Below are 23,103 nucleotides of genomic sequence, written 5' to 3' on the forward strand. Positions count from 1 at the left end.
GAATAACAAAATTGCGAGGTTCGGCTTCTTTCGATAAAAAGATTACAAATATTTGAAGAAGCAACCTGACGCATGATCTGGGCAAGAGGTTTCGAGATTGTCGTGAACCCGGAGAGGTAGAATTTCGTTTTTTTTATAACTGATTTTATTATTTCTAATCTACAAGTTCGACGATCGGAACTAGAGGTTGACTTTGAAACACCAACATTTTTCCTGTTGAAAAATGTGCGCGCGAGGGTAGATATAACGTCGGTAAAAATTACTATTGGTCGTTTCTATTGCGAGGGTGTGGGTATCGGAGGTTTAATTAGTTATCGGAAGGGTGGAGGTGGTAATTCTGGAAAGTTCAGATATTTGGGAAGGGCGCAATTTATGGCGGAGGACCTTGAGCCCCGCGGACTACCTTATCCTCGTGGTTTTTCCTAAGTCACGTACGTTCAAATGGGTTAGAGGAATAGGAAAGGAAACAATAGTGACATTTTCCAGAACTCGTAGGAAAGAAAGTTTTGGAGTATCTAACAAGATAATGATTACGAGATTTTTCTAGTTCACATCACATTTTCCGAGGGAATGACACTCATTTCAGTTATTAGATGGTAGAGTAGGTACCTACTATAACTTGCAATCGTTACTTTTTTTAAACTAATTGATCATTTGGGAAACTTTCCTTGTTGGTAAAAAATATAAGGATTAACTAGCTCGTGGGCCTCAAGGGCCTCTGTTATGAATTACATCCTTGCCAAAAAACCGAACTTGCTAAAAACACCATCTCCAATGTGATAGCCATCCTAATCTTAAATCTTAGTCACCTTGTTTTTCACTAATTTGCACGTATTGGTTTCTGTAACTGTCCTGCGTATTGCTTATTCGAACAAACCAGCCTAAACTATTCTACCCTTAGTCACCAACCTCTCTTCACAAACAACCTCTCCACAAACCATAAGTTATACATAGGAAACCAATAATCATTTTAAGTTTAGTCTCTGTATCACCGGCAAATCTCTATTCAATATTAAAATTCTGTCTTGTAAGAGTAAAGAATTATAGGCGCTTAAAATGACAGATATTAAAATAACGTCGGTTCACTCGTCGATGGTTATGTACGATATTGTGTGAGTCGCTGCCCTTTTTCCCGTTTTTATATGGTTCTTCGGCCATTAGGGCCCTGCAAGCCGTCGGCCCTAGTCAGGGCCATGTTGGCGAGAGAGGGGTCCTGGGAGGCGGTGGCCTCCTTCTGTGAGCGGGTCATGCTGCAGAAAGAGGCCGCCGAGAGAGAGAGGGAGAGCAATGGCGACCCCTGTAGGAGGAGGAACCGGGGGCGGGAAGGCGAGAGCCCCGCCCTCCGGATCAGAGGTAACTGGGGCCGCGAAGCGCCGGGCGGGGACCCGGCCCCTCCCCAGGCGGCTCCCCAGAGAAGGGGCGGCACCGGGCGTGGCCCCCCGGCGCCGCCGAGCCTACGGACGGAGTTACACTTTTCGATTTAATTTTCGAAGATTGCCAAATTTAATTAAGCAAAGTATTTTAGGTGGGATAGGTTTTCGATTTTCAAAAAAGTAAACTGACAAAAATACATAAACATTTAAATATGCGACATTTACTTTCAAACCTTATCTGTAGCTGTTTAAATAATTTCGATGCTCAGTGACAATTCGACTAATCGTTCACAAAGCTTATTGTTCAATTTCGAAGTTCATCTGTGATCAATTGATCAGCTGTCCTTTTCATATTTTTGTTCTACGTCACATCTTTTATTCTTACCCATGTGAGCTCACGGCTTTACACTCCTGGCTTGCTTTATCAACATTGAAGTAAATATATTTTCTTAGTACGAGTGATGAAAAGTTAATAGCGAAATTATATTTTCCAACGAGTAAGCAAGTGTAACTGTTGATTAAATTAGCTTTAGTATTAGTAAGAGCGTAAGGAATTAAGTCTGTTAGAAACGACAAGTTCCAGAAGAAACGAATGTTAATCAGATAATGAAATAATCTCAAAGAACTCGGTGTTAAAAAGCAAAAAAAGAAAAAAAACAAAGGAACAAAATTATAATACCATCTGGTTGTCTCATGCCAGGAGTGATTGACCTCAAGAAGTCATCGGGGGTCATGAAAATTTCAGTGCCTTCTAAGCTGGTTACTTTTACGGTGGCAAAATAGCGAAAAATTTTATCAGGAGTCGAATATGCTCTCAAACGATTTTCGTACTCTAAAATCTGTAAACATTTGTTCTAAAGTAATAATTGCTTATTCTATGTTTACTAATGTTAGAACCGTCAAATTGATTAAAAGTATGTTATGTGATTAATGAAAGCGTTATTAAATTATAATAATTACTGTGTAATTGTACAAACTATAGGCTGTGGTTATTTATGCTTATTCGTAAATACTGTTTTTAAACGAAGACGTACGTATATACAGGGTGTCTTATTTATTGTGAACATTGAGTGGTGAAACTTCGCCATAAAATAATAATTAAAAAAATATTCGACACGTATTTCATTTCCTGGCAATCGTCAACAATGAAAGGGGGGAAATCAGGCTCAAAGTTAAAGGTAGTAAATCTATTTCGTTCGACATGTCGGAAATTAACAGAGAACGATGAAAACAGGAGAGGGGAATATTTCGCTAAACGCTTGGACAGTGAATATGTTGAACATCGTTGAAAATTTGTGACGATAGTTTACAAGAAAAATTTATGAAGACGGTGAACAATATAATAGTACGAGAAAGTTAGAGGATTCGTTAAAACTAATTTGGATACAAATTCCACAAGCAATTGTAGAAAATCTTTATGACTCCTTGCCGAATAGAATATTCAGATTAATGAATGGTAATGACTAGACTGCGGATTTTTATGCATTCATAGGACATTTAAAGGTACAAAATTGCACAGAATACGAAAAACTATACAAAATATCTAAATTATACACTCTGTCCAATTTAAGAATAACCTCGCTCTCGGACCGATTCTCGTCCGTTCTGCGTATAGACAGAGAGCGTAGCAGAGGGTAAGACGGAGAAAAACATAGGCGGTTAAGGGGGGGTTTGGACGTTCTAGCCCTGCCTTAAGCACGTCCCATGCGCGAAACGAGGTTATTCTTAAATTGGACAGAGTATAGTGCTATTTATAATACATGGTAGGTGAAATAATTTTCTACCGAAGTTCTACTATTTTTGCTATATTCTCAAAAATATAATTTGCATAAAAATCCGTAATCTAGTAATGACAAAAGTATCAAGTACTATAACACTGCCGTGAAATTGTATTAATAACGTGACCATGTATTACTTATAAAGGGTGTCTCAGCTAAATGAGATCACCTAAGTATCTGCCTTATTTAATATCGTATGAAAAAACTTCTCAGGACAAAGTTAAATTATTTCAAGGGGCACATGTAACAGTGGAAAGAATTTTTTCTCAAGATTATTTTTTTTACGAAATTTTAAAGTCATCGGTATTTTTTTAAAAGGAATTCTATTCCCCCCAATATCCTTACAGAAAATAAAAAAAACAAATTCAACGACCTTAATAATGTAGGATCACGAGCGTGTTTGTCTTCGTTCGTTCGTTCGTTTCTTGAGAAAACTATCGAAGGATCTTTAAAAAATCGCCTGGCAATATTACCATCATTGGTGGTACCGAAACCAGATTTCGGTACATCCATCAATAACCCCACTTGGTTTTTTAAATTTGTTTGGATAGCTTCGGTAAAAATTACCGTCCGGTGTTACCCGTCATTTTGTGAATCCTTTAAAGGCCAAAATTCACTAATTTTTTTCTTAAAGTCATACAAGAGATATACTCAAATTTTAGAATTATAGTAAAAGAAGAAGGTCTAAAAGACAATTGGCAATCGTTGCACAGCAAACTCATAATTTCTCAGTTAGTCAGTCCTATCGAACATTCGGTCGCAACGTTTTTCAAGCGATCTCAAAAGTATTTTAAACATTAAGAAGTGAGTCATGCAGAAGGAAAGATTGCACTTGAAACTGCGATGAGACATATAGAGCAGCAAGAGAATTCATCTGCAATTGATATCTTATTTTTAAAAAAGTGGCCTGATATCGCATTATCAAATGAAATTAAATCAAAGAACGATTCTTTTGTAAAAAATAATATTTAATAAACAATGTTTATATGTATGTATGTACTAGGGATGTGCAATAAACATTACTGATATACTTATGCGTTAATTTTTGTTCAGTAAGTACCTACAAATGATAACTGAAACATGTCGGATTAACTGGCCATTCGTTTATCTGGCCAGGGGTCCGGTCCCACAGCGGCCGGTTAAGTGGGAGTCTACTGTATTGGCACTCGGCATTACTCAAGGAATAAACGAATATCGAATGACAGCCAAGGGGGCGAGATGTTGTTACCAAAAGATAACAGAGAAATGCGGTGACTGACAAACGCTGTAGAGTGGCCTAAACGGCAGACGGTAAAATATTCTAGAGCGAAACAGACGTGTAATAATCTCAGTATAACAAAATTTTTATTGGAAGGAACTGTGAACGGCGTCGAAATAATTTAAACTTTGCGGTCGAACCCCGGGATACTCCCGGCAAGGCGTTTTTATCTTCTAAACGCTCTGCGAACGCCCTTTACCTGCAGAAACGGGGAAAAAATAATAATAACATGCACACAACTTGAACAAACTCATTTGAATAAAATTTATACGTTTTTTGGGCAATAGTTGACTGAGTGAGATGAAATTTTCGAAAACGTATGTTTTAAATTTTCATTACAAGCCCAGATAAAAAAGTTGTAAACAGTGACCTTTACAATCTTCTTTGCGATTCCAACAAATTGCAATTTTTTCAAAATGTTTTGTACACGTCACCTACTATACTAATCCGTCTAACTTCTCAAAAAAAAAAAAAAAAACTCAAGTCGTTAGGTTGAATTTTAAAAGAATGTCCGAATATTAGTGGGAGTCACTGTATGTAACTAAATACGTGATTTCGTTGTACCCTTGGTTATCGACTGGCGTCATGTATACGTGATTTCGTCGTACCAACGGTTATTGACCGGCGTCACGTATACGTGATTTTGCTGTGCCATTGGTTCTTGACCGGCGTCACGTGGGCAAGAGGTTGCGTTGGTTAGGCTGCAAACGTAACCTTACTCGCATCTCTCGCGTCCACAATACACCGTTTCAGTTATTAAAGTGTCAATCTACAAGGTTGCTTCTTCGAAATGTCCGGAAACGATGGAAAAATATACGCGGATCCGTTATCAAATATAGACAGCAATATCGACGGTGACAGTGAAAACGAATCGTCAAATAGCGGAATCAAATTGTTACGGCGTACGCTTCTGTCCTCGCACGAAGCGGTATTCAACGTATGAAAACAAATCTTTTATTTCTTTCACACAGGCATACGTTTCAGAGGTGACTCGCAGAGTTACTAATTTCGGGGAATTAATAAATTAAAAACTGAACTTCATCGCGAAGCGAAGAAATTTTTACAAAGCAGATATTGATTATTTATTAGAAAAATGATAAAATATGGTAGAAAATGAGGGAAAATGTAAAGATGTCCTGACACAAATTAGGTTTATCCAACAGTTGCGGCCGAAAAAGATCCTTGAAACGCAAATTTCCTCTAACAAGAAAATAAGCTTTTCTTATTATTGCGACGAATAAAACATTCGTCGAGTTAGCCCTTACTTCAGGAACACCCTGTATATTACGTGTCAACATAACCTTAATCTACTCATGACTAAGAAAGGTGGCCTCAATTGCAACCTTGTTACTCTTCCGTTTCCTTTAATAACGTAGAATCGCTTCTTGACGTTTCTACTACTTGTTACTGAACACCTTATAGATTTTATGCACATATCTTTCGTACAATTAGAATCGAGATTCTTATCGAATCACAAGTATTTTTCTCCTATTTCGCTACACATTATACATATGTATGTAACTACAATAGAATTTGGAAAAATGATACTGCGTTTATATTGTACTAAAAATAGCACCACTATTTTGAAATTGGGAATTGCATAATTAAAAACGAGAGTCCAAATTGTACATATCCTCAGGAATTTATAGGAAATACCGAAACGAATTGTGTAATTACTAACCTTTCGAACGCGGAAACCAATTTTCTCTTTTTTCTTCTTTTTTTTTTGATCGTCTAATTGTTGGTTCTCATCTTCACTATCAGATTCTTCTTCGGTGATCATTTCAGCTGCATTAACCACGGAAAAACATCTTTCCCTTATACTGAAATAAAATTAATCAGCAATTTATGTATGTACTTGAACGAGAATACACAGGGTGTTTGGTGATACACAAGAGAAATTTTCAGGGATGATTGTAAGCAACAAAATAAGACAAGAAATAGAAATTAAAAAATTTCGAATTCGACTTCTTCTCGTTTTGCAGTAACTGTCGAAAATGTAGAAAAATATGTATTTGTCAATTTCGTCGTATAGGTTATCCTGGCGTAGCTTTATCAAAAAAATAATTGTAATACGTAATAAAATATTTACAAAAACTGTATTAATATTGTTGTTATTCCTCGCACAAGATCGGATAACATTCATATTCGGCGTTTATTTATCTCTGTTTGGTTTTGAATTATTTGATTTCATAATTTTGTAACCCCTAACGTATTATTTCATCCCCATAAACATGGATACCAACAGATAAAAAATATGTATCGAATATTTTTCTTTTTCTGCTGATCTTATTAATTTGAAATCAATATAAAAATTACAATTTTTATTAACATATATTACTTATTACTTTAATGTACAACATAATACCATAATTTATTGGTAATAGTAATCCAAGTAATCCAGTCATATTGGGTTGATAAGAAAATAATATTTACTTTTGATAATACTAAGGTAAACTGTTTCAATTGATTTGAACAATACTGTTTAAGACAGACTTATTTTATCATCATAGAATTCTATTAAATCTATTTCACAATAATATTTATATATACATAGAATCCTGTCTACATCTATTGAAAAACATGGTAATCTACCATATATTAGTTTACAAAATATTGAATACTAAATATTTTTGAAATTAATACAAATAAAACAAAATACATCAATATAAGTCACCTTTCCACTCTAGATTCACTGAAATAGTTGCCCTGTAATATATTATTTAAAAAGTATGTCACAAAGTGCTGAAACCTTAATTATTTTACATATATCTCACTTCTATTAAGGCAATTTCAAACATAAACCTGTAATTATTAACAGCTATCTATATGATTTTTACTGCTAGCTGCAAATTGTACTAATACTGTGTTAGATGAAAAAGATTCAGATATGTACAATTTCTCTTTGGTAATCTTTAGACTTATGAATGTAAATATAAACTAGAGTAACAGTTAAAATTAAAGATTATTGCAAATAGAACTTCCCGTTGTTATGCCTTATTCATAATCTGCACTATGAATGTAATTCGTTGCTACAAGGCAAGGGGTTAGAAATGATAATTTTACAACTATCCAAAATTAATTAAAATATTGCTTTAATTATCAGATTCAAATGTAATTAAAAACTGATATAGCATAAATTATAAATAAAATGTAGACAATGTTACAGAAACAAAATAAATAAATAAAACAGATATTCAAGAACAGATACAAATACTTTCATCTGTACAGCCCTTTTCACATTTCTAAACAGTTTTCAAGTTGTAAGAGGGATTTAAAATGTTCTCTACCACATTCTACACCATTTTACATTCAATACTTGATATTATTACACTTTTTATAACTTCAAAACTATTTGAAAGCATGATCAGGGCCATATGGACAAGACTGATCAAGGTTATGTTTTACTAATAAAGTTAAAATATTCAGTGAACTTTAGTTTCGATCATCTAACTCTAATACTTTTATATGTAGACTAACTCATGGAATCAATTTATGCAAAAAAAATTATATAGTTCCATTTAAACAAAGAGTGCAATCACACTTTGCAACCACATTAATGTACAAAAATGCATAAAAGTAATGCAAACATTTTATCTTTTAATATTTTTCTCTATCTGTAACCATTTCAAAGACATTACTCTACATAGTTGCATGTGACACCTTGCATAAATGGTAGGTTCAACATATAAATGTTAAGTTAAAAATGTTCATTTATAAACATAACTGACACTAATCTATTGAAATGAGAATTAAAAGTTATTGCATAAAATGAAAAACTTACCTTCTCCAACCTATAAAGCTTGTAATAAAACAAGGAAGGATGAACAATAAAAGTGAATAATTCTTCTTAACTTTGTTCCTTTCGTATGAAAATTTTGTAAAATTTCTTCGAACTGAATATTGTTGAAAATTATAAATATTACCACTTATCAAAAGTCTACATGTATTGCTAATATTTTTATTTGAAACGTTGTGTTTCAATGCAAACATAACCTTGTTAATAATCATATTGTATATTTATATAAAAAATGTATTATTTCTTTCAAACCGAAATCTTGATTTTATCTAACTTTAATTTCAAAATTAACTTAACTTTCAGTTGCACTTGTTTACACGTATATTTTATTATTTTTTAATTTTATATCACATTCTTAACTTTATTTTCACTTGCTTTTAGGTACGGAAATCAACACTACACTTCGGCGAAATCTTAAAGGAAACTGTATATGTATTTATTGATACAAGTGCAGCTCGTTATTTTCAAGAGTCGATGCAAAACTTTTAATTCACACTACGTACACTGTGGCGCTGAATGAAATAACATTTATTGAATAAATTTCAAAAATGATCTCTCATAAAATAATTTCTTCATTATATTTTATCGTTAAATCACTTATATATATATAGGTTTTTATAGAACACATTTTCCATTCAACGGTTAAGGATTAGAAAAACGTTTAAACATATTTATTTCAACATAAAATAAAGATTACGCGCAAGTATCGTAAATAAAACAGTATGATTTTGAAATTGAATTTTAAGTTACCATACCTATTATTAAACAAGTTGTATACTGAAATATTTATATTCATCTATACTTCAATAAATCCAACAATCAATATTTATCTAAAGAACTAAAACGTATATGCATGCATAGATGAGATACAGAATAAACCTATCACATTATGAGACGTTGCGTGGCTTATTCTGAAAAAAAGAAATTTTGCTATGCCCTCTACAATTTCAGGCGGTGAGTTTCGGAAATATGTTCAGATTAACCATCAACGTCGGTAAAGTCAGTTGATGTGAGAAAAACGTATTTTGTTACATCGCTAAATAAAGATATATCACATCACAGTTAGGTACAGGATAGACCTTATACCTAATGTATTTTTGTGTTCAACGTTCTGAAATACCAATCGTATAAAAAATTAGAGTTTTTGTTATGCCCTCTACGATATGAAGCAGTGAGTTGAGAAATTACATACAACCTACCATCAAAGATGGTAAAATCGACAGATGTAAAAGATTCTCCTTTGTTAAATCCGCATGTAAAGATATTTACATGTATTGAATTATATAGGTAGAACTTTGACGATCTCTCGAAAGCAGAAGAACACACACATGAGATGAATCATCCACTAATCACAAATTATGTTCTCATATTTGTTATTACAGTATAATGAGAATTTTTTGAATTTTTCGTTTTTAATAATATTTATTGTTAATTAGAGCATAATTGCACGTATTAAACAAATAAAAATTGATACTTACAATATATTTTTAATTGCTTTAACATTACTAATATGTAGATAGTAAAATAAAGTTTCTGGTTTATTTTCAAGTACTTTAATTATACAATAATTAATGTTTCTTGTCAAATAACAATTTAGATGGTTGTTTATAATTATTGGAAGTCTAAGTAAGACAACTGTAAAAATGTATTTTACAAAAAGCTACAATATACCAATATTATTTTACAACATTGTGAAAGACTTCCTCAAGCTACAAACATGTTCTCATTTCAATTTCCATACTGATAAGATTAACACGACAAACATTTTGGAATAAAAAGCAGTACTATAGGTACAAAAATAGTCGTTTGAGTCCTCTAAAGAATTATTCAAAACATACAAACGTTGTGAAAAATACCCTGGCCCTTGTAAGATGTGCAACAATGACTTTACTTTAATTCCACAATACAATGAATGAAATGATGGACAAATCGTGATGAAAAATAGTACTATGGGTTCTCTACAAGGACGAAAACAGACTTCTAAGTATTCTTCAGGATTATTTAAATTACATGTACAAGCAACCCTTCTCTGTGAACGATCGCATCCTGTCCTAGTCGATTAATGAAGTGGGAGAAAAATCCCACCTAAAATATCGTAAAAAGTTAAAAAAATCTTTTCTATAAACTTTACAAATATTTTATAATAATAATATAAGCTAAACCTGCTTAATGCACGCTACGTAATTTACCTACACGTTCGAACGTCGTAAAGACGTTTCCCAGCGTTGTGCGAAAATTCTACAAAAAAGTTTTTATTTTAGTACTGCAAAGGAATAAATAATATAACGAATGTCTTGCAATAAAATGTACAGTACCCTGGGTCCAGAAATAGCCACTTGAATTTTTTTCGAGGACTATTCGAAATAATCAAACTGGCGAATTTCCTACGCGCACGATCGTCGATACACATGTCAGCGAAAATTAATTCGAATGCAAACAGTGCTAAGAAAGCTTTCTAAAAAGGAATTCTTAATACATTTTCAATAATACCTTATAATAGTTTTTTATCATACCTACTTAGCGTACGCTGCATAATTTTTCTGCACGTTCGCACGGCGTAACAGGCTTCCTCGCATTGAACGAAATTTCTACAAAATTTTTTATTTCAATACCACGATGAAACAAATAATGCAATAAACATATTTTAATAAAATTCAGTACTTTGGGTCTAGAGACAATCATGTGAATCTTCTTGAGAGCTATTTCAAATAAATAAACGCACGGCTTTCCTACACACACGATGGTATTATTTTTAATAAAAATAATTCGAATGGAACTACGCTAGGAAAATTTTAGAATTTCTAACAATACCTGTTTTTAACAATAACTTAATGGTTAACCCTTCCTATGTCTCATCATGCAAACTTTGATGAATCTTTGATGAATCTTTATAGGTTAGAGGTCGCATTTCCCTTAATTTTCTTTCAAAGGATAAATATCAATTTGTTTTTTGAATGAGTTTTGAAAAGAATGAGTCTATATCTCTGTTGTCATGACCTTTGAGGACTTGACACGTCCCCTTATAAAACTATCCATACCTTCTTTTGTTCCCTTTGTCACTTGCTATGCCGATTAACACGTGCGACTAAATGCACGATAAACAGACCGGGTCGGTAAACAGATCAAACACTAACCACAAATTATCGAATACAGAAAATAATACGTATTTGTTCACTAATTCATAAGTTATTTATTTCTACCTATTTTACGTCGATTTTCAGTTATAGACTTGGCTTTTCGAACGATGATAGGCACTTGAAAATTTCTAAAAGTTTCTTTCCATAGATTGACATTGAAATTGTACATATCTTCGATTGATGCATTGATTGAAATTTTCCTAATACTGCCACGAGGTGGCAACGATAAATTCACAACGTTGTTATTTGATGAATTTAAATGGTTTATTTATTTTAATAGTAATTCAGGTCGACAATTCCTTATCGTCTTTTTTTAATTTTTCTGGGATTTTAGGGTTTATTTAATAATCTATTAATTAATAAAGATGGAATGTCTAAGAAACAGGTTGTGTTAGGACTTTCCTTTCAATTTTAACCAGTCTTTGTTTCCGCATTTATTAATTACTTTTATTCATTCCATTCTAATTTTTCGCCAAGTTTGTCATATTTGGATGCTGTTATAAATTATTTCACATTAATGTGAACTAACAGCTTTTTTTTATAGTAATTATATTAATCATATTCATCCATTAATAGTCAATACTTTGCTTTCAGTTGTCATACCGATCTCTTCCGGTACTGACCCAGCCATGGTTAGACATTCTTCGTAACGCTACCGTGGTATTAAAAGAAAATTGCAGTAATTTTGATTAAAACTTGCAAAGGTATGTTTCGTTTTGTTCCTTATCCATCAAGCTTTCGAGTGATAATTGAATTTTTAAAAATTTTCCATTATTTCATAATTTATACTTATTTATGACACCATACCTCTGGGTCTTCATACCTCGTGCAACAGTTTTTCGACTCTGTAAGCCTCTCGTGTCGTATTAAGTAACTTAAATTATTTATTTATCGTTTGATAAAAGATTGTTCGGGAGTGTTCTATTGTAAAGTGCAAAAATAATGGATAAATGCAAGTTGCAAAAAAACTTCGATGAACAATGGCAAATGATGATGTCCCTCCATGTTGCATATCTCTTGGAAAATCGGTGAGTGAATTAAAATTTTTATTGTTTCATAATTTTTTGCATTTTGTAACTTCATATCGTTAGCTTTTGTACTTTTTAAACATTTTCCATATTTACCATATACAGAGTGTTTTCGAAAATGTGGGCATAACTTCGGGGATAGATTCAGTACGCTAAAATAAGAAAAAAAGTTGATATGAACATATGCCCGATATGATCTTGTTTACGAATTATAGCCATTTTTGTCTTCCAGTAATTCTTATGACTCTGTTGAGTGCTTCTTTTAATTGTTTACAAGAAACGCTTCTTATCTCATGCACGATCTTCTGGACTGCTATGTAAACACTATGTCATAATTTGTTTCAATCAGTTTAATCATGTTCTTGGTGGTAACAGCACGTATGGCAATTTGCTAATACATTTCATAATAATTTGGAGTGATAATTTACATTGATACGACGTTTGGAAGCCTGCATTCTAGCCGAGGGTGACCACTTCGAACAATTTCTATGAAAATTATTAAATAACAGGTATCATACGAAAAGGGCTATAATTTGGAAACAACGTCATATCGGGTATATGTTTATATGAACTTTTTTTCTTATTTTAGCGTACTGAATCTATCCCCGAAGTTATGCCCACATTTTCGGAAACACCCTGTATATGATTTGACACCTCTATATTTTATGTTTTGAAATTTACTTTTTTATATTTTTACAAAATTTTCATGTTTTTCATTTGTAATATTTTTTAGGATGTCCATATCTTTTATACTTCGATTTTTAACGCTTTTTTACATTTTTAGTTTATTTCTTACATTTTCTATACTTTTTAGATTTTATACAATTGTTACTTTTACCACAGACGAGGTACATATTTAGTATTCAAAAACAGAAAATATTCAAACAGTCTGACGAGTATATGTAAATTTTTTAACAGTATATTACATTTTTTGGTACAAAATCAACGCTTTTGTCGACAAAAATTTTGTATCAACCAATAGTATTTGTTATTAACATTGTATGCGTATACAAAACTTTCTTCAATATAATTTTCACATCTCTGTTTATAACTGTATTTCATAAATTACTTTGTTTGAATCATTATCGATATTTTAAAAGCACAGTGTGTCAAACTGTTGTTCTAAAAATGATGGATATTCTAATTTCTAATACCATTAAATTCAGCTTTTTCTTATATTACCACAATTTTTATAAAATCAACTAACAGGGTATAACCAACAATTAATGCGTTATTCATGGTAGTCATCGCTATTAATACCACGTGAATTTGTCTGATTTTAAGAAATCTACTGATTCCATTCGAGAAACGTGCGTTGATTTAAAGTTGTGTTGCATTTCTTCAAATGCATGTTCGTGGGCATGGAGACGAATAATTTCGAAGCAGGTGGCAAATCATTCTGTATTCTCTCTTTCCTTTTACGAATACCAAAAAAGTCCGTTAGTAGATAGTAAAGAAATTCGACTAAACTTATCACCGAGCCGCCTAGACAGAGTCCGAAGATTCCACCGAATGAAGCTGAAATTTGCATTGTTTCATAATTAAAATTATATTAAAGTTGAAAACCATTAGTAAAGTTAGAATTAAATTGTACTATAAATAATAGCATTACCATACAAATAATGTTTCAGATGTATATTAACGCTTTACCGACCGGTAGCCTATTAATCGGCGTCTTGTCGCCAACGCTTACCGACCGGTAGCCTATTAATCGGCTTTTTGCCGCCAACGCTTACCGACCGGTAGCCTATTAATCGGCTTTTTGCCGCCAACGCTTACCGACCGGTAGCCTATTAATCGTCTTTTTGTCACCTACGCTTACCGACCGATAGCCTATTAATCGGTCAAAGTTTGATTTAACATTTCTATAGGTATAAGTCGGTAAAGTGTTAACCCAACATGGAATTATATAGTAGCTAATTTTCAGTTGTATAACTTTTTCTGCTGATGTTCAGATGGCCAATAGAAATGATAATTTCGAGTAAACAGTATTAAGTATACGATGGTTAAATGATTATGCATAGATCCGTTTCGGGATACCTTATCAAAGATGATACTATAGCTAAAACGTGTACTTAATTCGCTAGAAAATTCCTCTTACCGAGAAGGCTATCCCATCCTATGATAGTTTCTTTACGGTACTCGAGGTAGGTGGCATCTCGAAAATACACGTATAAAAAAGATGTATTCTTAATGTTCAAATTACGCCTGTAAAAAACATACAATCGATCAAAAGAGTCTCTGTACAACTCATTGGAATTTATTTAACGTTGTACAATTTCAACAGAGAAGATAGTAACTAAATAATTATTTACGTTATTTCGTTATTTACGTAGGGGGACGAAATTAGACACAAAGCCATTTTTTCATATAATTGCCAGTTCTAATCGATAAATAACAAAACAAGATCGTCACTTCGGAATATGAAAATAGAAGCAATATACTACACATCAACAAAAATAAATGGTACAATTATATAGTTCAGATGCTGAAATACGACTTCAAGTATTAAGAAACAAAGTGTTATAAAAAGTACTGGAAACGACGAATTCATTTATTTTTGCTGCCAGCTCACTAGCGTTTCTATTGTAATTTCCAATTGTCGCTAACAAGCTGCAGCACTTAAAAACAAAGATCGATTAGCGGACGAAATTGGGAACGGGGATGAAATTTCAGCTCCTTACCCTAACTTACGTTATTTCAGAATCGTATCCTACATTCCCCACTGGTATAGACTCAGAGACCACTTCGTATGATTTATCATTGCATTGTGGAAGGCAGTTACAGTCGTTGATATGTGACAAGTTTACTTGCGATAGATTTCCTTTTTAAATATTCAACGTTTGAGAAATTATGAATTTTACCATATTTTATTCTTTAACCCTTTGCGCTCCGAATTACTTTCACCGTTTCGTTCTAGCTACCCCGCAATTGGGTATCTGGCCACTTCCGGACGGTCTCGTGTAGTTTACCTTTATTTCAATATTTCAGCATAATATTAAATCAAAAAATAGGAAGTATTAATGTATCAAAAAATGGTTCATTTTCATTCGTAATTTATTATTTATCATTGGACGATATCTGAAGACTAATATTCGTACGTCGAGTCAGACTCGACATAAGAGCGCAAAGGGTTAGCACGAGGAGAAATAGTAAATTTAATCCGAATTGCAATAAAGTGTTTCGTTACGAAAGAATGTATTTAATTTCTCAACGAATTTCATACTAAGATAACAGATGTTTACAAATACAGCAGAAACAGTAGTCTATCATATACAAAGATCTACTAGATCGAGATCTACATACACGTTAGTATTTACACGCGTACTTCACAGATGGATGTATTTAATTTTTCAACGAATTTCATACTAAGATAACAGATGTTTACAAATACAGCAGAAACAGTAGTCTATATATACAAAGATCTATTAGATCGAGATCTACGTAGCCTCGTGTGCGGAAACTTTATTCTGCAATTTCGAATAATTTTGATCACAAGGAACCACGATTGCTGTATACTTACTTCTGTGAGCTAAGATGCAATCCACGTCCGTCAAATAACATGTACGCTCGTTTGGATCTATCAGCAAAATAAGTTATGTACTTATGTTTGTGCGAGAGATATTTCATTTTGATAATTTTCTACTTAAACTGTGTCAAGCATTGTTTAAAACGGATAAAAAATGTATCAAAATAATAAAAGTTTCCTTTAGTTTGCCCAGCGGTTTATAGTTTTTATTGATTTTGGAATTTGTAGTTTCGGTTAAAATTAATACGAGCTTAGTAAAAGTACAATACTATGGTTAAGTAAATAATTCTACCATTCGCTGTAAATTAAATTCCACTTACTCGTCTTTTATTTGAAAAATTTATGTAGATACTTTTATAAAAACATGGAAATTTATATTGAGAAAGTTATAAGTGTAAATCTTTATTATTTTATTTTTCATCTAATTTGGTTCAAGTTAAAATAGATTTATACCTACATGGAAAAATCATATGTATGGTAATAGTATTTTTAGACATTTTGTATAATAAGTAATTTTCTGTGTGTGAGTATTCTTATTCACTCACGTTCATCTGGATAGAAAAAAGGCAAACACCCACACGAACCATAAGTTTTCTGCTGTATGCATTCCGAAATGCATGTTTGATAACTGTATGCTCGTTCCCCAGGTGTCTGAACATATGAAAATGAGAATATTTATGACCGTAGTTTTAGACATCAGCTACGTAACGATATGAGTTCTATGAACATATTAACCAATAAATTTTAACATATAATATATTCTTTTTTTTTCTAACATGTAACTTTAAATTGCAAAGAATCCTTCTAATTTCTCAGAAAGAAAAAGCTCAAGCCGTTTAGTCCAATTTTAAAAAATTTATTCTGTTTTCAAGGGGGTACGAATGTACGCTTTATGAAGCGAAGTAATATTCTGCGACTGTTCCAGATGTTAACCCTTTGAACTCCAAATTTTTTTAAAATTTTCTTTTCAACAACTCCCCATTATTTTAAGAATTTTATTTGAAATGCACTTCAAAAGACATTTGGTCGATAGGAACCAATTTAAACAACTTTTTTTTACTAATTATATTGAAAATAGCATTAAGGGTCATGTATGCGTACCTATTGCTCATCCAGGTAAAACAAATATTGCAAAATACAATACATATTTAAACTGGCAATTTGAAAATTACTTGGTTCATACCTGTGAATAAAACTGACGTCGAGTCGCACTCGACGAATGAGTCCAAAGGGCTAAGATAATAATCTTCACTAGAACTGATACAGACACCGCACATTAAAATCTCCATCGTAAATTTCCACTTACCTCGCCATCGAACAGGCACATCCTTTTACGCAGGGGTATGTTTTGAATATCTTTGGAGCTTTGTATTTTCGTTCCAGCAAGTGTTATTGCCATTACGTGGGCCGGTTGCAAAGTGACCGATTGTGCACCAATATCCGGATAATCTTGGGGATCGTGGATTAACACGGTGGCACCCACAAATTGCCTCACCGAACTTTTGTAATTTTCGGGGTCAATATTCAGTGCCACCGCCAATCCGATATCACGTCCTGTTCCTGGCACATGCTATGTATCGAATTAACGTATTGAGTGTCGCGTGTGCCATCAATAATTTCGTGTAAAAAGAAACATTATCGTGAAATATTTCATGATATCATGTAACTATGTATAGTGCAATCATCAAATCATCATACCGTGGGCCATCGATGACGTCCGTGACGTAGCGATGCGGTTTCAATTCGCCAACAAGGGAACTTCGGTGACCGGAAAATTCTGATTTTTTTGAAACTTTGCAGGTTTGTAGGGGACAATTTCTTTTTTTGGCGAAATTTCGGTTCTTCGGGGTGAAAACAGCCCTTGAATGAAGATAAGTGTTACCCTGTTTCTCTGTATATCTTTAAAACTATAGTAGATATAAGAGAATGTTTATAATAAAAATTCAATGGCTTTTTATGCCTTATAAGACAATGCTGTTAAATTGAGGTCCCCTACAAACCTGCAAAATTTCAAAATAATCGGAACTTTTGGGTTACCGAAGTTCCCTTATAAGTGGCGCACTGCTAATGAAAAATAGCATAATGACTGTAATAACGTGGAGCATCGATAGCCTACGATAGATTGCAAGTACACTCGCAATATCCTTGTAAAAATTGATTTGAATTCCTATAACGCGCCAAAGATATCGCGATTCCTCGTACAACGCGTTGAATAATGAAATACAGGAATTTCCCGCATCTAAAAATTAAACCTGCTTTAGTCGAGCATTACACTGTTTTCTTCATCGTTACCGACTTCTTCTATTTCATAATTTTTATATTAAAAATTTTTTAAAAATTGTCCCATTTGATAAAACAGAAAATAAAAGTTGGCATGGCAATAATCATTTCAAACATGTTACTTTAGATTATTTACGTTATACGAGAAAAATTAACGTTCAACCGCGTTATACGGGAATCTACTGTATACAGAAACAATACTTCGTCGATAATAATTAATAAAGCAACGAAGTTCGAATATGTTCGCGGTGTACAACTTTAGAATACAGCGAGTTTTATTTATTTTCTTTTTCAATCTCTGTTTACGTTTCATAAGATTCCATTTTTAAAATGTTACAAAATATAGTAACCATTGATGTCGATAAGGTAGAAAAAACGGTGTGAGAGTGTATCAAAAGAGCAAGAGAAAAGGAGAAATAAATTTTTACAAAGTATTACTCGTACGTTACCAGAATTTTTCCAACACCTGGTAAAGTATCGGAAGAATTAGATTTATGTAAATCTTCCGCGATCATCGTGATATTCATCAGCCAAGCATACTCGTTGCTAAGAAAACATTAAACATATTGTACGCTCAATTTCACGACGATGCGAAATATCGAAGCATCAAGTGGTAAAGAAAAAATAACAATTTCCGAATTATTCTAAAGAATATCTAAATAAAATTGACCAATCCTTGTCTAATCTTTTCAATTACCTATAATCAGCAGAAAGATCGTAATGGTAATTGAAGCCACAACAGAAACCTTCGTTCGACTTCACCGTTTTGAAAATCTTATTGCAATCGTACAGTTTGCCCAGCCAGGAGCATCTCACTAAAAGTAAATTGCACGGTTGCATCAACTGTAACAATAAAATATATTACTTTATTACAAATATTGTTGTCCAAATATACCTTATAAATGGATTTGTCCCTTCATTTTTTTTTTTTCATGTCGATTGGACCTTTGTTTGAACGAATTTAATGAAATTGACAACAAAATGTACAATTTGAGGAAGAATATTTTTTTCGACGTAATATTTGATTTAAACGTTCATAATTTTTTACGATGTTACAGTAAATAGTAAACATTTTACAATGTGAAACAAAAACTCAGATATCGGCTTTGAACGTTTTTTATTTGCCTGAAACTAAACATGATCGATTTTCTTTTCGAAATGTCAGTTATTCGCTGTCACTACTAAACTACTTTTCAGAAGCATATTGAATTCTTGAATTCAATTCAATACACGCATAGAATTCGTAGATTTTCTTAGGAATATCAACACGAGCTTTATTTAACTCTGCTTATCGATGACGCACATTATCAATATACAATAAACTCAACGTGTTAACACTTTACCGACTGGTAGCCTATTAATCGGCTTTTTGCCGTCAACGCTTACCGACCGGTAGCTTATTAATCGCTTTTTTACCACCGACGCTTACCGACCGATAGCCTATTAATCGGTCAAAGTTTGATTTAACATTTTCTATAAGAAAAAGCGCATATATTCTCGTGCGATAGCGTAGAGTCTAAACAGAACCGGTGTCAGCGATGCATCTGTGGCCGAGTGAACGGTCGGAAGTGCGTAGGATGTTCAACCGCTACCGGTCGGTAAAGTGTTAACAAGTTCTGAGGAAGACATTATGTATTCACCTCAAGCATAAGTCTATCCACTGAGTAACCTAGGATGTCAAGGGCCAACGAAGCAGTTGCATTATCGATTTCAATTTTATCTGGTCGTATCAGTTTCATCAAGGAAGAGAACAGCTTGTTGCTCATGTCACTATCGAATCCATTTATCAGCCTATTAAAAGAAACTGTTTCTACGAAATGCATATTGTTGCACACGATTGCTTGTTCACACTTCAAGCTTTTTCGATTCGTAATAAATATGAAGATATAAAGTAACTGCATCTAATATGAAATACCTGATTTTAAAAGCTTGCTAATCATAGAGACATGCTTTTTTTTTAATGAAACTAACGTTAAAACACGACAAAATTAATAGATATTCGTACGTTAACAGTTAACTATGCAAAAGTTTAAGTGTCTTGAAGTCATGGTAAGAAATGTAAAAAAAATCAACCGCGGCGAGTTGACAAAATAGGTATTTTCCATTTTTTTGGAACCTTGTCCCAAGATTTTCTTTTAATTTTTAGTGTTACAATTTCCGTCTATTATATAAACGATAATAATAATAATAGCATAAAACTATGTAATATATTGTAGTACAATAATACAATGCACTTATAATGGTAAAAATATAATATAATACTATATAATATTAATGTGGAACATGTTCCATATTGGGTACATACGTATTTCGACAGAAAAATAATAATTATACTAAGAAGAAAAAAATTTAACGGTAAATTTCTTTTGAAGACTCGAAAACAAACATGTCTAATGATAAATCGTGCAAATATATTATTTTTTTTACCTTATCTTCACTAAAAACTTTCTCTATTTAACTCTCCTCTCAAAAATTTTCAAACAACAATCAATTTCGCATTCAACGACAGCCTTGTAACTGAAGCTCTAATTCCAATATGATTGCCTTTTGTCTTTAATGAAATATCTCACACTATTACCGACTGATTTTGTTACTTATTTGCCGAGATATTGCGGTGTTCCATATTAGATACAGTTACCGTATACGTGAAGTAGAAGAATTTCCATCGACCAATCAGATTTTTCGTACCTAGATTAGTGTACTAAAGTACGATATTTTAAAATGATTGTAAACAGTGTTATTTATGTAAAAGAAATGTTTAATATCTGCTTATTGAAAATATACGAGATTTATTTACCATTTGATAATAACAGCAGTGTCGTTGGAAGTAAAAATACAAAATGATATAGAGAATAAATGAATTTTATCGTTAATTTTTGGTACTTACAGTTTTTCTGCAATTTTGTCAGCATGTGGTTTGAAAACTTTATTATTATTGCATATAGTAATGCCTGGAAAATGCAATTCCCTTATGGGATTCGACGTGTCGATTATCGTTACCGTAGGATTGTTTGAAAAATAATGCCACAAACGCAACATGAGCATTACGCAAAAGACAAGGGCCGATAAGCAAATCTACGCATTGAAAAATACGTACATATAATACATTTTCAATCTTTGTTATGATTAAGTAGTGAGATGAGAATAATAAGCAGAAGCTAACCCACCGTGAACCAAATCGTCTTATCAAATGTCGTTTTGCTTGTAACAATATAACGAAAGCCGTGCAATCCTGTATTTTCACAATAAACACGGAAAGATCTCTTTACCGTCTGCGTGAAAGTTGACCGACTTCCTAATTCGATGTAATGGAAACATGAATATTTTTTGGGGTAAAAATGTTTACAGGCGTTCATTTTATTTACAATCTTATCTTAGTAGCACGAAAGCAAAGGAATAAATGCAATAATGAAGAATAACGTCGGAGAAAAACATGTAAGTGGATGCGTGCGAAGCGTATTTCTTTAGAAGTTCATTAGAAACACACTGCACAAGTTCTTCATAATAAAAAAGCAGTGTGAATAATTCAACTTATATCATGATTTTATAAAAGAAATTAATATAAATCTAATCAGACGATATTTTTTGAATTAATTAATATACACATGTATTCTTTGTACATGTGTTCTTTTGTCTTCAAAAATGATTCGTTATACTCAACATAGGAAATATATAATTCATTTGTTGGACCATTCAAATTTGCAAAATCTTTTTTTCTAATATTTAAGTAGTAACACTATGCGCACCTGAATGTATGAAAAGGAATATATTAAATAATGGCAAACAACGTGGAATACGTTTATAAATTATTAACAATTCTGATTTTTAAATTCTCCAACATCGTTTTATTATTGACGAGTTGCGTGTATTTTTAATTTTATATAAACTGATGAATATTAGAAAAGTAAAACAAAGCTTACTGAGCGTGATATGTTGAATAAGAAAAATTAATAAAGAAAGGAAGCAACAGTAGAAGTTATAGAATATCTCGTAAATGTGAGTAGAAATTCCATCTCTCCCCAAAAATATTAGAAATACGTTCTAACTCATATTTATTGCAATAATTGAATCATAAACAATCTTATATCTTACACACCTACTCCCGATTTCTTCTTATGCAGCTTGCAAATACTGCGACTTTTATTCTTCATGCTGCGAGTTCTCAATTTCAAACGATTTTTTTAACGTCGTGAACTATAGTCGAATACTAAACGACGGAAATAAGAACCGTGAACCGAATAAGTCCCTGGTACGTCTTGCGGTAACGACTAACACGTTCATACGATTCTACTGGCACCCTTTAATTCCATTTTCCATCAATTTTGTCCAACGAATTCCACGAAACGCCATTACAATCCCAGCGACCATCAATCCGTAACCACTTAAGCAAATGATAACCAGCCAGGAGGCGGAGACGTAACAAGGACAAACAGAGGCCGCACGACGCATTTTTCACGCTGAACGCGAAAAGTTTTATCAGAAATAATCAGAAAACGTTCAGAACAATCCACTTGCTTTAATGGTCAAACAACAAAGGGACGGTTACACCTCTTGTGGATGTATGGAGAAAGAAATTGCTTTGCTGCGAGGTTTTTTGCATTATTAATACTGTACTTTAGAATCAAACTAAGCAAATTCTATTTTTCTTTTGTTTTTTCAAAATTGAGTTGTATACAACATTTTCAATATTATTATTGAACTAAACTTTCGTAGAACGCGAGTGAAAAATTGAAAGAATCAAAAGAAAAAACGCGAATTCGTATCTTTTTCGATTCTAGAATATAAGAAAATTTGAATAAAATACGCGACGAGAATTAGGGAGAAGCATAAGTTAAACGCGTAAAAATATTCAGTAATAAACGAACTAGGGATGAAGCTATTATTTCAATACGCGATGCACTGACTCTAGTATTTACTAAAA

The 23,103-nt window shown here is 32.8% G+C and overlaps 2 protein-coding genes across 2 annotated transcripts in view; both read right to left on the reverse strand.

Moving 5' to 3' along the window:
• Positions 1-8,420, reverse strand: part of LOC108579074 (calcium uptake protein 1 homolog, mitochondrial) — a 17,937-nt gene extending 9,517 nt beyond the window's left edge. The window contains exons 1-2 of the mRNA XM_017942516.1: positions 8,194-8,420; positions 6,091-6,232 (exon numbers count right to left, since the gene is read on the reverse strand). Coding sequence (XP_017798005.1) covers positions 6,091-6,232; positions 8,194-8,420 — 369 coding nt within the window. The remainder of the gene's footprint in view (positions 1-6,090; positions 6,233-8,193) is intronic.
• Positions 8,421-13,661: 5,241 nt separating this feature from the next.
• Positions 13,662-22,333, reverse strand: LOC108579034 (pickpocket protein 28). Its single transcript, XM_017942463.1, is given in 12 exon segments — positions 13,662-13,891; positions 14,475-14,581; positions 15,068-15,197; positions 15,897-15,953; positions 16,448-16,551; positions 17,180-17,472; positions 18,632-18,728; positions 18,880-19,025; positions 19,823-19,973; positions 21,070-21,257; positions 21,350-21,477; positions 22,279-22,333. Coding segments are annotated over 12 exon segments (1,686 nt in total).
• Between the last annotated feature and the right edge of the window lie 770 nt (positions 22,334-23,103).

Source organism: Habropoda laboriosa, unplaced genomic scaffold (genome assembly GCF_001263275.1).
Source record: "Habropoda laboriosa isolate 0110345459 unplaced genomic scaffold, ASM126327v1 scaffold42, whole genome shotgun sequence".
NCBI classification, from domain to species: Eukaryota; Metazoa; Arthropoda; class Insecta; order Hymenoptera; family Apidae; genus Habropoda; species Habropoda laboriosa.